Raw genomic sequence first — 15,099 nt, 5'->3', positions numbered from 1 at the left:
GGATTTAAAATACGTCTAGACCTCCTTAGTGGGGCTTTCTCCCAATGCTAGGTCCGAGAGGTATTAAGAAGAGATATAACCATCTTTAGCGCCTTTCGTACTCGTAGTATAAGGCTAAATATTAGTAACTATATAGAAGAGGACGAGGTAGCCCCTAAAATAGTTCCCTATTTCTCCCCCTACTAGGCTTTTATTAGTTTTAGAAGTCCTATAGCTTCAAGATGCTAATATATTCTCCAACTAGAGGGGCACTCTAAACTCCCCGATAAGATTCGACGTATTTTAAAGAAGGGGAGCTAAGAGGTAAATCTACGCGAGTTATTATAATTTAAGTTCTTTATATACTTATAATAGATGCAAGTCACGTAAATAGTTAAGAATTATTACTAATAAGACCCTATAATCTACCGTATTAGTACATTACTTTACCTTATATACCTCGATTAGCCTCTCATTTAAAGCTATAAATAATAGAGTAAGTAGAGACGCCTTAAGAAATATATATAGGCTATTCTAGATTAATTTACTAGTAATTATATATAGAATATAGACTAGTACCTATAAGTAGAGAAAATAAAGAAATATTTTCGACTAGATTATATTACCGCTAGCTAATACCCCTTAGCCCTAGCGGCGAGTCGAGGGTACATTACGAAATTTTACTTTACTTATTCGTCTTATATAGAATAATAACCCCGACGTATATATTACTCTATACGATTAAGATTATCGCCTTACGTATAATTCTCTAAGACTATCCTTATTAAGGCTAACGATTATAAGCGATATAATTATTTAAATACCCTTAGTACAATATAAATATAGGATGCCCTATTTATAGCTAGTAGATTATTACGTCGAGAAATCGCGTATTTAAATAGGGTTCTTATAATATAAATTAATATAAATAAGGTTATTAGGTACTACTCGTACTAATAGGTAGGACTACTAGTAGAGTAGTATAAATAGTCTTAATATTAGATCTATCTCTTAATTATAAGTAATACCTTAACGTATCTATCGTAGTAAGCTTAAAGTATAAGGTTCCCCTAAGACCCGTATACGGTGAGTAGCTCTTATATACTAGAATCTCGGCGTTCGCTTAGCGGCGCTTATCCGTTCCTAATAAGGTAGTATAGATACTTTTCTTTTTAAAGGTTAGCCTAGGTATTCTTAGGACTAAGGAGGAAGTATTAAAGGGTTAAGTAAAGGCTATAGACTATAGCTATATTAATTCCCTTTAGCCTATATATATCGGCTACCGACTATTACAAAATAACCTAGGAAAATTTATATCTATACTTATAAGAGATTAGAATCCTTAGAAATATTATCCGAGAAATCCTAAGTCACTAAATCGCTCTTTAGCTATATTACGGAGTATTTACGGTATAATTTTTTAAGCTTAGCTAGTACTGTAACCTCCCGCTTAACGACGAATTATTAAGGATCTAGTCTAGATACCTTTAGACGTAGGACGATTAGACGGATAATTAGTAATTCCTTAGTCATTATTGGTAATCTATATGGAAGCGTATGAAATAGGGACTATATATATTGGATGAAAGCAGGGCCAGAAAAATAATAAAATAATAATGAGAATTACTTTAAGTCTTAGCATAACATCCTATTCATAACAATTATGACGAAGACTGATGATAAAATATGAATGGAGTAACGATGGCAGTCCTATATACAAACAACACCGTGTCACTACGGGGCTGCAGTCCCAAATTGTCTAACGGAAATTGCTACGCAATTTTCATAACCGTCTCTCATATCCAATCTCAAGAGTTTGTCAAGCGTATCTCCCATGTTCACATGACTAGGCCCGTAGACGCCCGTAACGGGGGATGGAGCCGGGGCATCCCTGCCTTGTTGTCGATATCTCTCGTGCTGGTCTTATCTCCTCCTTTCTTCCCACAACCTTTGCGTTTTATTGAAAGAATCTTTCCCGTCACGTTCACGCCTATGAGGAGTGTTGGTCACTCGGTGTCCATCAGAGCATCCATGGACGTACAAGGCCAGCAACTTGAACAACAGCTCTCCTCGTTCTGCTTCGGACCATAATGCCAAACTCTTCGGGGATTGAATCACTCCCTGCCGAAGGTCCTTGAACCAATATTTTTCGATAGTCGTAACGGAAATCTGCTTCTAGCAGCACCCAGAGCGGCCGTTAAGATCCATGGTCAGGCGGTATACCGCGCGGCCTTCCTAATTGCATTCTACAGTTACCAACTTTGAAGAGACTGCCGCGCTGTTGGGTATCAACAATCTAATCTTTTTCACAGACCAGCCTACGCAAGCATGGGATATCCGATCCATGGCAAAAGCGGTTCTTGGGAGCCGCTGGTGTACTTGTGGATGGACCAGAGAGTATCTGTTTTCACTCTTTGCCAGTGTCGTTCAGGACTCCAGGATCATGCTTGGCAGAAGTAACTTATTTGCCGATGATCGCCTTGCACGACGCAAGTCGCTCGACGTCTACGCTCACTCCATTTACCGTTAGAGCAATGCGAGCACTGACCCAAGCTCGCTTTCCCCTCTTTCTGACCATCATTTTAATATCGTTCTAGAATTACTGCAGGGGTTGTTGCAGAGCTAGATTTCCTCCAGTGTGATTTTCATCCCGACTGAGTGGTCTCACGCGGTCTTCACGACGAAGGGCAGGTTTTCTAATCTCGATTGACTGCGCCACTAAACGAACAGTATGGACATTCTCCCAGTACCTACGATAACAACTATATCTTGAGGTAGAGACTAAAAAGTAGGCCAATTGCTTCTTCCTTTTCCTTGATTGTCTGGAGGTCGCACCGGAACATGGAGAGCTTTCAACAGCGTCATGGTCTTGGACGAACATTGAGGACCTTCTGCGGAAGCATCCAGATGACGAATGTGTTATACTATGTGTGCAGGGTTTTCCGTTTGTTATTCTGATCAAGAAGCAGAGCTGCAAGGGAGATGAATGCCGTTGGTGAAGTCTCAACAACCTGACTAGGTTTTGCTTTAGCGAAGCCGCTCGGGCTTCAACAAGAATTGCGCTCTATCAATGGCTATATCTGACATGGCGAAGTGAATATGCCGGTAGTCGGCTTCCTATTCAAGTGGAATAAAACTCGCTCTAGCTGAATGTAGGTCTAAAGTGGAAATTCTATTATTCTCGTTTGTTGATCAGTTGGTGCTATATTTCCTGTGGACGGCGAATAGAAAGAGCGAACGTACTTTTACTAAGGATAAAACGATTGTGCCTCGCTTTCTGCCGGGATGTCTGCTTTATGCTTTATACGATAGGCTCAGAATCTTCCTTCGACTCTCATCTACAGGTTAATAGGTCCTGTATGTCTCATCGGTTGGGAAGTGGGCCTTTCTGCTTAGGCATTCGCTGTGGCTTTTCCGCGGCCCGACGGACATGCTTAAGCGGGAGGTTGCGGTCGCAAATTCGGTAACGAGCTACCTCCGACTGTCGAGTTTGCCCGCGTTCTGTAAGATACTATTCAATTTCACGTCTCGCTGATCTATTTCTCATCCTTGCTCTGGAGTTTCGTGGACTTATCTACCCTGCATCAACCAGTCCTTACGAGAATAAGATGGCCATCCAGAAAGACTCAACGGCCTCTGTTGGGGAAGACCAGCTCGATGAGACCGATCAGTACGAGCCCACAAAAGAACACCAACTACAGGAAGTGGAGATAGTTCAGTCATCGGTTCTACAATTCTTTCCTACTGCGCAAGACAAAGTCACACCCAAAACATGGGCCGTGGTTATCGTAAGCCAGCCATCTCTAAGTGAAGATTCTGCTGACCTGACGACGTTGTAGAGTTTGTCTGCGTGTGTTTTGAGTTGCCCTTCTATGGCCACTCCTCCATACTGACGTCTGGTGGCTAGAGGATTCGGCTTCTCCTTCTGGATCATCCCTATTGTTGCAAATATTGGGCCGCAGCTTGCCAATGAGCTGGGTAACCGTGCAGACTACGCGTGGTTTATAACCACCTATACGATGTGCAACGCCGCAACATCGATGGTGTTCGGGTCCTACTCCGACTTGTTTGGAAGACGTTGGTTCATCATATTTGGCAACACTATTGTCTTTGCTGGACTCATTATCGCCGGAGCAGCAAAGAATACAGATACGTTTCTCGCTGCATGTGCGATAAGTGGACTTGTACTACCAGAAACAAAAATTGGTCGCGTCCGGCAAGCTAATGAGAACATAGGGGGGGGGACTTGCCCAACAGTCGGCTTGGGCAGTGCCTGAGTTGCTTCCGAATCGAGTTCGGCATATTGCTCTGGTCATAACAGGTTCGGTGTCCTATCTGTCTTTTTGAATCTCTCTAAATAAAGACTTAGAGGCGAGCACTTGGACTTGCGTTACGCTTGGCCCTGTTGCAGCTCGACTAGCGTTCCACGAAGGAGCAAAAGTACGTACTTCAATTTTCCATACCTGGGAATGACACTGATTTGAAAGTGGCGGTGGCTGTTCTATGGGCCTGCAATTGGAGCAGGTCTTAACGCTGCGTTTTTATCCTGGTTCTATTTCCCACCGAAACATCCTCGAGGAGTTCCCTGGGATAAGGCAATGAAAATTATAGACTACGTTGGAGCGGCTTTGTTTACTGCTGGTGGCATACTTGTCCTGCTAGGTATAGTTTACACTAATCTCTTACCCGCCTCCAACCCCCGTGTCGTGGTACTGCTCAGTGTCGGGTTCGCCGTCATTATCGCGTTCGCCTTGTGGGAACGCTTTATGCCAATGGAAGCGCCGCTGTGCCCTCCAAAGATATTTGCGAAAAGCTGGGGCCGAGAATTCACATTTCCTCTCCTGGCGGCAACTATCATCAACATGTTTTATTATTCCACTAATATTGCCTACATTAGCCAGGTGAGTGTTTCACGAGCTTCGGCTCCATGACCTGACAATAAGTAGATGAACATATTATATACCGACTCGTATACTCCGCTGTCCTACGCACTCAAGCTGACCTTGCCACAAAACATGGGGATGATGTGTGGACAGGCTTTGCTGGCACTCACCGGGTATGGATTTTGCACCAGTCTCCTTGCTTTTCAGATTTCCATGAGCGCTGAAAGTTTCCAGTTCCTGGATAAAATGGTGGAGAACTCAGTACTTTATCTCAACGCTGTGGATGGTGCTATTCGGTACGCTATTGGCCTTAGGAAACCAAGACAACCGAGGCATGATGATGAGCTTTGCGTATCTTTGTCAATTTGGCTACGGATGGTCTCTCACACTGAGTTTCGCCTTCATTCAGCTTGGCGTGGATCAGGTTGAGCTAGGAGTCGCCGGGGCTTTGGCGTAAGTCATCTTTGGGCGTGACGTGTACAAGCATAAAGCATCTGCTAACTCGAAGAAGCGGTGTTGGTCGCTGGACCGGCGGTTCAATTGCCTCGTCAGTGTACACAACGATCTTGACGAATTCATTGACATCGGAGTCGGCCAAAAAGATCCCCGCTGCGGCTGTCAGCGCCGGTCTATCCGAGCAGATGATACCGGTACTCTTCAAAGCTCTCCCTAATGGCCTGGCGGCAGTTCAGCAAGTTCCAGGACTTAGCAGTGTGGTGGCAGCCACAATCTGGAAAGCATGGCAAGATAGCTACATCATTGCGATCAGGTAGGCCGTGATTCCTTCTCACCAAGCATGGGCATGGTAGAAATCAACACACTAATCATCGAGTAGGAACGTTTGTCTTGCTTCACTAGGTTTCGGTATAGTGGCACTGGTCCTCGTTATTCCCTGTCGAGACTTGGCTCCGAAGATGACGCCGAAAAGTAAGTAACATTTTTCCATAATAAACCATACTGACGGAAGACACTCACAGTCGAGGTCTTTTTGGAAAATGACGTGAATGCGGCCAAGAACCGTTTCCACTGAGGTCAACAGAACACTGCTCCCTATCATGTGGCAATGCAGGCCACTCTAGACCGAGCAACTTTCTGTACGCGGCTGAAAGGCGAGCCTTCGGGAAGATGTTCAGTGGATGTCAAAGGTTGTCGACCGGAATGCCTATTGCACACCATCATCCATTTGATATGCCAATCTGTCCCATTTATTGTACAGAGAAACAGAGATATCTGTGGTGGCGATAGTGAGATATATGCGTAAACTATTTGTAAGAGTGTAAGTTCGATTGATTGGCTCTGGTGACTTTATAAGATCGATCTTGCAAAGCAATTTCACTTCCGGCTGTGGCCTATGATCGTAGGACGCGAATCTCGTTGATACCACCACGAACAATGTTGTTGGCGGCCAGGGGGACGAACTAGTGTTGACAGAGTGGTATTTAACAGTCCAGCGTCTCCTGTGTCGAATCGTACACTCTATGGTCAGTAGACTACATGCGGAGCTTGGAAAATTGTTCGTACACTAGAGCAGGAGCCCGTCAATGCGACCGCCAGCCTCATAGTCGCACGCAAGTCTCCCGATTTGAACGCTCCGAAAAGCGCCTTTGACGTCCCAATTGTCCTAAAACACGTCAAGTATTACTTGGTCACGAACTCAGATGCACATGCATGATATAATGAGTTTGCCTATGTACCCATCCTCATTCAAGTGGATGGGTAAGCACTGGCGGGATGATTTTAGCGTCCACGAACCGCTGAAAAACACTGAACCAAGCCTCCTCTTCACTCCGTTCTTCCACAAAGCCAGCCTGGCGGGACTTTTTAATAGACAACTGACGATCAAAGTCCATAAGGCCTGTCATGAAAATGAAGATTGATGGGTTCAACAGATCGTTATCCACGAATCCTGCTCGAAGGTCATTTTCGCGAACAACTTGGTCCCATTGTTCCCGATGTGCCTGTATGTAGGCAATCGGTTGTATGGTGCAGTTCAGTGGGCCAAAACCTTGAAGCCCAAAGACGGAACATATTGTAGGCCAAATTCTCGACCACGATGTCGGCTCTTGCTTGTCACCCACATTATATGCTGCTCCGTGGCCCATGGTATCTGGGTGCAAAGAGGCATATGTGCTCAACTTTGCAATTGTGTCTTGTGATGCCGGAACAAACTTAGCATGATAAGCCCCTTTTGACCCTGGAAATGCAACAGTGCTTCCTTCTCCTTCAATGTATTTGTATAAGGCGAGGTATATTCCTAAGATTTGAGGCAGACAATGCGGATTGTTGTTTGGGACAAATCCAATGACCAAGTCTGCGCGTATCTCACACCAGGTCCACTCTTTTTCTAGTGACAGGTCTCTCAACACCTTGGTCTGCGCTGTATATAGCAGTTGACTGCCATGAGGCTCTGGTAATGGAGGAAGGTCTTCAGAAAGTGGTAAATAGTTGCCGAATGGAAACCCAGTTTTCATAAGGTGCATTCCATATACCTAGCTAAGTTAGCCATTTCGTAATTCAGTCAATCATTTTGAGGCTCGTCGTAATGTACACACCTTAGCTCCAGTCAGAAGCACCACAAATTCCAGCCGGCAGCTTAGGGAAGCAATGACTGATATTGCATTTTGGAGCATCTGAGTATTTACTGTCCTCTCTGCAACCTGGTCAGGAAGCCATCGATATGCTTTGGTACTGATGATTAGCCTTTTTCCGTTCAAAAACAGGTCTCCATACCACAGTAGTAAACATGAGTGATTGCATCTATGTCTAATATCTTCTCGCGGAAATTTTTCTCGAGGCTAGCTTTAGAAGTGCCGTTGAGCTCCAGGCCATGCACAAGTTGCAGACGGTCGCTCTGTGGCCACAATAAAAATTTCTGAACCAGTGGTCTGTTGGTCACCGCTGTAACCTTTGAAAAGGTGTGCTGATTTCTGTCATCCAGAAGCTCCCTCACTATCGCCCAACCCTGAATCCCTGAAGCTCCCAGGACTAGAGCGTGCTTTAACATTCTATAAGTGTAAGCCAGTACTACCAACTGCCTGGGTACAGGGGCATTCTGTGGGTCTCCGTACTAGAAAAAGAACAGTAACTGACTCGTCGTTTGAGGGCATTTATGTAAGAATGGAGCCAGATCGGTTATTTGGTGTAAAGAACTGGAAAAGAATAGCCGATAAAGCAGATCTCTTCCGACGGGCACAGAGGTTTCCCCATTTCGGTAAGAGCTAGTAGCTGCTCTCTGCTAAGAAAACTCAGATGGGAACTTCGACGAAAGCTAGGCGATGCATTCGGAAGCATCGCAAATCTGCTCGGAGGACGTAATGGGCAAGGTCAGGTGAACAAAGGTAGTACTAGTACGCGACCGGGATATTATCAAAGCGGTCCTTGAATTTGCGGATACATCCGAACGATTCCACTCACGGACTTCGGCAGAAAGATCGTGCATGTTGAACACAGCCAGATAGATAGGGAAAGAGTAGTCAATAGGGGTAACCTGCATCTCGCCATTAAAGTTGAAGCTTAGAACTAGTTGAAGCTCTGGACTAAGAGTGTAAGTGTGATGATATTAGAACTATCTGTGAGGATAGGCACGGCTACTTATAGCCGTGATACTCGTAGGCAGCATTGCTGCTGCCTACAGGTATCACGTGATATGGGATCCAACTGAACTGGGAATCAAGTGTGATGATTCAGGAACTGTTTATGAGGGTAGGCATGGCTACTAGTACTTGTAGCCGTGACACTCGTAGGCAGCAGCAGTGATATGGGATCCAACCATTAGAGGCGAGGGGCCAGAAATAACTCAACTCAACTCCACTCTAAATGTCGCAGACTCAACAAAGCCCTGAGCTGACGCACTTTAACTTTCGGTGGTCGTAGGAGAATGACTCCGTGTGCCCTCTTGACTGGATATCTGAAATTCTAATAGTCATCGCACTGACATGCCATCTGCGTGGATACCGGGTCTTCATGGGCGGTATTATCCGCAAACTCCACGGGAAAAGTATAGCCGCCTCCATATCACATTGAGGACGATCCTAATCAGCAGTGATCATCTACATCCTGCACCCTAGTTTTGGAATAGTTTGCGGTCGCTGTCGGGATGTGGATGCCACATTATGTGGAGGTACGTAATTCATTGCGTGGAGGAAATCGAATCATTCTAATATACAGTAGGCATTCAGACAATATCATTTGCAGGACAAATTCTTTCCTGTGATTTGAAGATCCATCTGCTTTCTAAGGACGCCAATATGTTGGCTGCAGCATTTGTTTTATCTGGTCTAGTTGGATTGAGCATTCAGCAGTCAACTCCCTTGCCAAGTGTCGTAGTTAAGAACGGCACTTACCATGGATTACACCAAACGACATACAATCAAGATCTCTTTCTGGGTATCCCCTATGCCCAGCCTCCCGTTGGAAATTTAAGGTTTCAACTCGCACAGGCGCTGAATACCAGCTGGTCTCAGCCTCGTGACGCAAAGGTGTACTCTCCAGAGTGCTTTGGATATGGTGTAAGCGGCAGTTCGCTACCAAATTCACTTGCTGATCTGCTGTGTTCAGAGTGACCAGGTAGGACACAACATAAGCGAAGATTGCTTGGCTTTGAATATTGTAAGACCAGCAGGCCATGAGGGAGAACTTCTGCCGGTGGGAGTTTGGAGTATGTCCTTCCACTTTCCTTGCTAAAAATGATTGATTTTTGGGTAATACTTACTACTCAAGTCCACGGTGGTGGTTTTCTTATGGGAGGGACCTCAGATCAGCGATACAACCTGAGCTTCATTGTGCAAAAGTCGGTCGAGATGGGGAAACCCATAATTGGTGTTTCTATCGCATATAGACTTTCTTTCTGGGGGTTTTCTGACTCCGAAGAGGTCAGAAAGGCAGGCGTAACAAATCTCGGTCTCCATGATCAACGAAAAGCACTGCAATGGATTCAAGAGAACGTCGGTAGTTTTGGTGGTGACTCATCCAAAGTTACAATCTGGGGCCAGAGTGCTGGTGCTGGTTCGGTAGGCACGCATTTGATTGCTTACGGTGGTAGAGATGATGGTTTATTTCGCGGCGCCATCTGCCAGTCTGGTAACTCAATTCTGCCATTAAGTCCCAATTACAATGTTAGTGATGGGCAGTTGGCTTACAATAACATCGCATCCATTGTTGGCTGTCGCAACACATCTGACACGCTAAAGTGTCTCCGCGAAGTTGACACGAAGACCCTGAATTCCGCTATAAATGCCACATTCCGACTCTTCCCTCCAGTGCGCGACGGCACACTAATTCAAGACTCCATATATGACCAGCTTCAGAATGGCGCATTTATCAAAGTGCCCTTAATAAGTGGAACGAATACTGATGAAGGCACCGGGTTCGGACCTAGGGGTATCAGCAGCGACACAGCCTTCGCCCATTACCTTAGCAGCAAGTCAACCAAGGCCTCTCTTAACGAGTCAATCCTTGCAGCACTTTTGGCAGTCTATCCAAATTTGCCAGCCGCAAGTGATGTACTCTACAATATTCCACTGAACTTCACCCAGTTCAACACTACTCCTGCGGTGCCCGCGCCCTACAACACTCCGGATACGCTCAGCAACACAACTTATGGTAGCCAGTGGCGACGCTTGGTTGCATTCAGTGGTGACTTTGAGTTTGCTGGCCCCCGTCGGCTTCAGTGCCAATCTTGGTCCCGACATAATGTTTCAGCTTACTGCTACCGCTTCAATGCGGTCCCATCAGGGTACCCGCCGGAGATAGGCAGTGCACACTTTGACGAGGTGGCATTCGTATTCAACAATCTCGATGGGCTAGGATACGCTATCAATCCTTTCCAAGACCAACCCCAATCGTATACAGATTTGAGCGATTTAATGACCAGAATGTGGGTGAGCTTTATTCACGACGGAAGCCCCAACCAGCACGGAGTACTAGACTACGAAGAATGGCCTATATATGATATCCAGCAAAATGGGGGTGTTGGGAAGGACTATTTTTTTACCTCCACTCCCAAGAGTTCTATAGAGACCGACGACTGGCGAATTGCTGGGATAAACTACCTGAACTCGCTGTGGAAGACAGTATATGGGATGTGAGTTGCGACATTTGTGTCTACTACATGTGCTCGATGGTACTCATCGTAAAGCACCATGATTTCTAATACAGAAAAGTCGTCGATAGATAATTTGGAAAACGAAGGCGTGGCAGGCTCATTTTGCCCACAAGTTCAGAACCAACGTGAGGACAACTTTGCTCCGGCGGCGTAGTAGGAAACGTAAAGTCCATTGATCCCACAGCGGAATTTTCAACATCCGCATTCGGGACTTCCTTATTTGCTCTCCTTTCTGTGTCCATGCTTTACAATCTCAAAGCCTTCAGTTTTCGGCTCTACAAAGTCGGGATGGAGCTGAGATTTTTGTTTTCAAAGATCCTCGCCACCTCCTCAAGACCACGCCGCTGATGTTTGTTGGTAGATCACGAAGTGCTCACCTTGGTTTTGGGAACATGAAGTAGACCATCATAACGACAATAGAGAGCCAGACGCAGCAGAGAATATAGTACTTCCATCCCAAGTTCCTGAGACCGATAGGGTTGACAAACTGGTGAAGAAGCTCGCGTCTTTGATTGACCCCATCGACAACGTAACTCCCTTTGCTCGGATAGGGAAAGGTCTCTGTAGCGATGGGGATTTGTAGTGTCTAATTGGTCAAAGAGAGTCCTCCTTACCCCTGTCAAAAGAGATGTTGCCTATTAATCGAAGCACTTGCGTCCAATTGTCACCTTCAAGGACCAAGAGGAAGAGACGGCTGAAAAGTCCCTGCTTCACTCTAGGACCGAAGGCATTGAGCCATTGCCACAATATGGCGCCGTAGGCGTGATCTGAATGGCGTTATCATCTTCCCACAACTGCTGAAATCCCTATGAAGGACTTGCCATTGTCGGTCTTGGAGCAAGTCTGCTTTAAGCTAGCAAACCCTTGTAATATCTCCAGGACTTTGCATCATCTGATAGAACAGGTAAAGATAAGGCCAGATCTTGTCAACTTCGGCTGCGGCAGCATTGATACGGAAGGTAATCAGCACAACGTGTCGGATCCCAAGCATCTTGTCTGTTTGTATTCTGCCCAATCTACCAGACCAGGTGCAAGTTCGTCCTAGATGTTTATCAATTGAACCACAGCCATATAAAGCATGGCGCGGGGTTATATGCTTGCGGGGCTATCTCTCTGTATCTCCTTCTTTGACAGCTCTTGGGTCTTACAGCTATCGATTCAGTGCGGCCACAAGGGAGTTCAACCAGCCTTCGAAATAGGCTTTTCAACTGCGGGTCAAAATGAGGAGGCCCAAAAAGGGTCGATATTTATTTGTTTGTTGACAATATCAGTCTTCTATCCTGACTACGGGGACTCGCAGGTCACGTCAAGTGTCATATGCTCTTTATGGAGCGTGTGTCAAGAAGGTCGCTCTACTCCGAGCTACCACCATATGAAACGCGCTTGGTTGTCAGATTACATTGCTCGCTCAGACATCACAAGACCTTCATTTTCCGCAGCCTCCTCACATTTCTGCAGGAATTTAACATGGCCGACATGTGAACAGGGCGAGGGGCCATGGGGACGAGGGCAGGCACGTTCGCATATAAGATCTCGGACTTTTGAAGCTCGTGGCCAGTAGCTGTAGTTGGGAAGATAGTCAATTCAATGGCTGAAGTTAAGTGCTGGTGAGACTGTTATATGCGGGACCCATCGATGCCCATTTTTAGCCACAGGTACATTTCACGTCTTGCTACGACGCTCATTCTCTTGCTGAACAATACAACGCGTTTCTTATCCGGGTGCCAGACTCTCAGTACAGCTTCAGTTTCGAAACCAACGAAGTATCCAATCCATCCCCGTGGTTGGAGGAGGGTCTTTTGTCTATGCTCTGGTGGGTAGGTGACATACACCCGACTGCCGAAGATTCGTTCGGTGTCGAGGTTCGGTTTAAGTTTATAGAAAGCCTCCTAAGGTGTTATCTTCCCCTCGAGAGCGCGTAATAGTGATCTATTTTTAATCTAGATTATATATAAGAAGGCTTTAACCTATAGTATTTCTAATAGGGAAACGTTCCTCATTACTTCTTCTATACGTATACTAAGGATCTTAGAAATTGTCGCCGAGACGCTATTTATTGCTTTCCACATTATTACTGATGCTCGTTCTCTATCTGTACGGAAACCTCTTTCGGTAATACCGTTCATATAGTGCGTATAGGGTACTAAGTTCTCTAGAGAGATAATATATTATTGGAACTAGTCTCGAAGCTCTCTATATTATAGAAATTTATTGTCGAGTCGGTATACGCGAATTATTATGTTATTCCGTCTTTTAATAGTCCGATGAAGATGTCGGAAAACTTCCGGAATCTTGTCCTTAGTTATATATCTCCCTAACTAGGTAAAACGAGTTATATTATCGGTTATAGCTAAAATATATATAGTACTATCCTATACGCTAATAGAATATAGTCCCTAGGTATCTATATATATTATTTCTCCTAGATTCGTAGCTCGTCGAGTTACCGAATCTCTAGGGATTCTATTTACTACTCTAGTAGTAGCGTAGATAGGGTAGATAGTACCTAATTTTACCTATAATTATTTATTAGTTAGATTAATACTATTATTTATTTTAAGAAGATCTCTTAAGCTCTATACGCTAAGGTATTCTATTCGTCTATACTATTTCTAGACTAAGTTATCGTAATTAAGTAGAGATACAACGAAAGGTAGCTGAACTCCTAGCAGAAGTTATTAGTCTAGAGTCCGCGTAGAGTCTTCTCCTACTACTTTAGAATTTCTTATAACGTTCGCTCGTAGTAAGATTAGTTCCCCTTAACTCGGTTGAAGGTTATTTAGGTATTCTAGTAGGTTAATTTATAGGTGAAAGAGTCTATTAATTAGGCTAGTATAGCTAATTTTAAACCCTTTAGTAGTTCTAATAGATATTCCTTTAATCCCCTAAACTCCTATAAGCCTTACTTTTTTAGCGATCTAAGAGAGTAATAGAATATCGTACCTAGCGTCCTAAGTATAGGCTATATTATCTAACTCTAGCTTAACTAGTATTAGGTACTACTCGTACTAATAGGTAGGACTACTAGTAGAGTAGTGTAAATAGTCTTAATATTAGATCTATCTCTTAATTATAAGTAATACCTTAACGTATCTATCGTAGTAAGCTTAAAGTATAAGGTTCCCCTAAGACTCGTATACGGTAAGTAGCTCTTATATACTAGAATCTCGGCGTTCGCTTAGCGGCGCTTATTCGTTCCTAATAGCTTATTCGTTCCTAATAACTAGTTTATTACTATTAGTAGTAAGCTAGAGAAGTATAGTTCTAGTCCCTTCGATATATAGGCTATCGTTATTTATAGTTCTAACGATATATATAATTTTCTAGAATTTAGAAAACTATACTTTATTATTTATAATATAGATATTTATACCGGAGTTAATAATCTACTTAGAGCTTCGTTCTACTATATTATCCTTAAGTAGTATTATCGTTTAGGGATTAAGACTATCTATAAGTCGTAGCCTTTTTTAATATAGATAGTTACCTAGATTATTATATTTTAGGACGTTACTTTCGTCCTTTATTAAGGTATATTTATCTAGGTTCGCTATCCTGTCGCTTAGTCCTCTATTAGTATATTTTACCTCCTATTTACTACGATAGAGTATAGAAGTAGCTATAATACTACCAAAGTACTCGCGAAGTCTTCGTAGTCGAGCCTATATCTATAATAATAGATCGTAAGTTAGCTCGAATTACTCGTTAACCGGCCGCTACTTATATTCGTAAAGCGAAGAATATATTTCTTATCGACGTAGGTAGTTATATCGTAGTCTATATTTCGAGTTTCGATAGAAAGTTAATTAAAACTAGTAACGAGATCGTCGTCGCGACGAATTCGAACGAAATTATATTTAAATATTTTAATTTTTAAGGTCTAGATTAAAATAATTCCTAAATAATTCGCGAGAATTAGAAAGCTATTCGTAGTACCTTAGTATATTTCCTAGGTAAAATTAACGATAATAAAGACTAGAAGTTTAAGGCTAGCGAGAAGAATAAGTTTTATATTACTAAAAGTATTACTTCTTCCTTATCGGTGTTTTAGTCGTAGCCTAGCGTAACTTAATTTACTATAGGAGCCTAGGGAGCCTAGGGCTACTTAGCGCTTATTCTATATTCTATAAGAAC

The 15,099-nt window shown here is 43.8% G+C and overlaps 3 protein-coding genes across 3 annotated transcripts; 2 read left to right on the top strand and 1 right to left on the bottom strand.

Moving 5' to 3' along the window:
* Positions 1-3,998: 3,998 nt before the first annotated feature.
* A1O9_12952 (uncharacterized protein) lies at positions 3,999-5,892 on the top strand (the record flags this gene model as incomplete). The annotated part of the gene is made up of 9 exons (XM_013398134.1): positions 3,999-4,163; positions 4,216-4,300; positions 4,349-4,419; positions 4,467-4,880; positions 4,926-5,035; positions 5,097-5,315; positions 5,374-5,631; positions 5,698-5,789; positions 5,840-5,892. 9 exons carry the CDS (start codon positions 3,999-4,001, stop codon positions 5,890-5,892), a joined length of 1,467 nt encoding a protein of 488 aa, XP_013253588.1.
* A 670-nt stretch (positions 5,893-6,562) lies between these two features.
* A1O9_12951 (uncharacterized protein) lies at positions 6,563-7,866 on the bottom strand (the record flags this gene model as incomplete). The annotated part of the gene is made up of 3 exons (XM_013398133.1): positions 6,563-7,351; positions 7,415-7,542; positions 7,593-7,866. The coding sequence occupies 3 exons, from the start codon at positions 7,864-7,866 to the stop codon at positions 6,563-6,565; spliced, it is 1,191 nt and encodes a 396-aa protein (XP_013253587.1).
* Positions 7,867-9,109: 1,243 nt separating this feature from the next.
* A1O9_12950 (uncharacterized protein) lies at positions 9,110-10,948 on the top strand (the record flags this gene model as incomplete). The annotated part of the gene is made up of 3 exons (XM_013398132.1): positions 9,110-9,370; positions 9,420-9,519; positions 9,582-10,948. 3 exons carry the CDS (start codon positions 9,110-9,112, stop codon positions 10,946-10,948), a joined length of 1,728 nt encoding a protein of 575 aa, XP_013253586.1.
* Between the last annotated feature and the right edge of the window lie 4,151 nt (positions 10,949-15,099).

This window comes from Exophiala aquamarina (genome assembly GCF_000709125.1).
Source record: "Exophiala aquamarina CBS 119918 chromosome Unknown aczIA-supercont1.35, whole genome shotgun sequence".
NCBI lineage: Eukaryota > Fungi > Ascomycota > Eurotiomycetes > Chaetothyriales > Herpotrichiellaceae > Exophiala > Exophiala aquamarina.
Note: the sequence above shows the minus strand (reverse complement) of the source record. Positions and strands in the feature narration are given on the sequence as shown.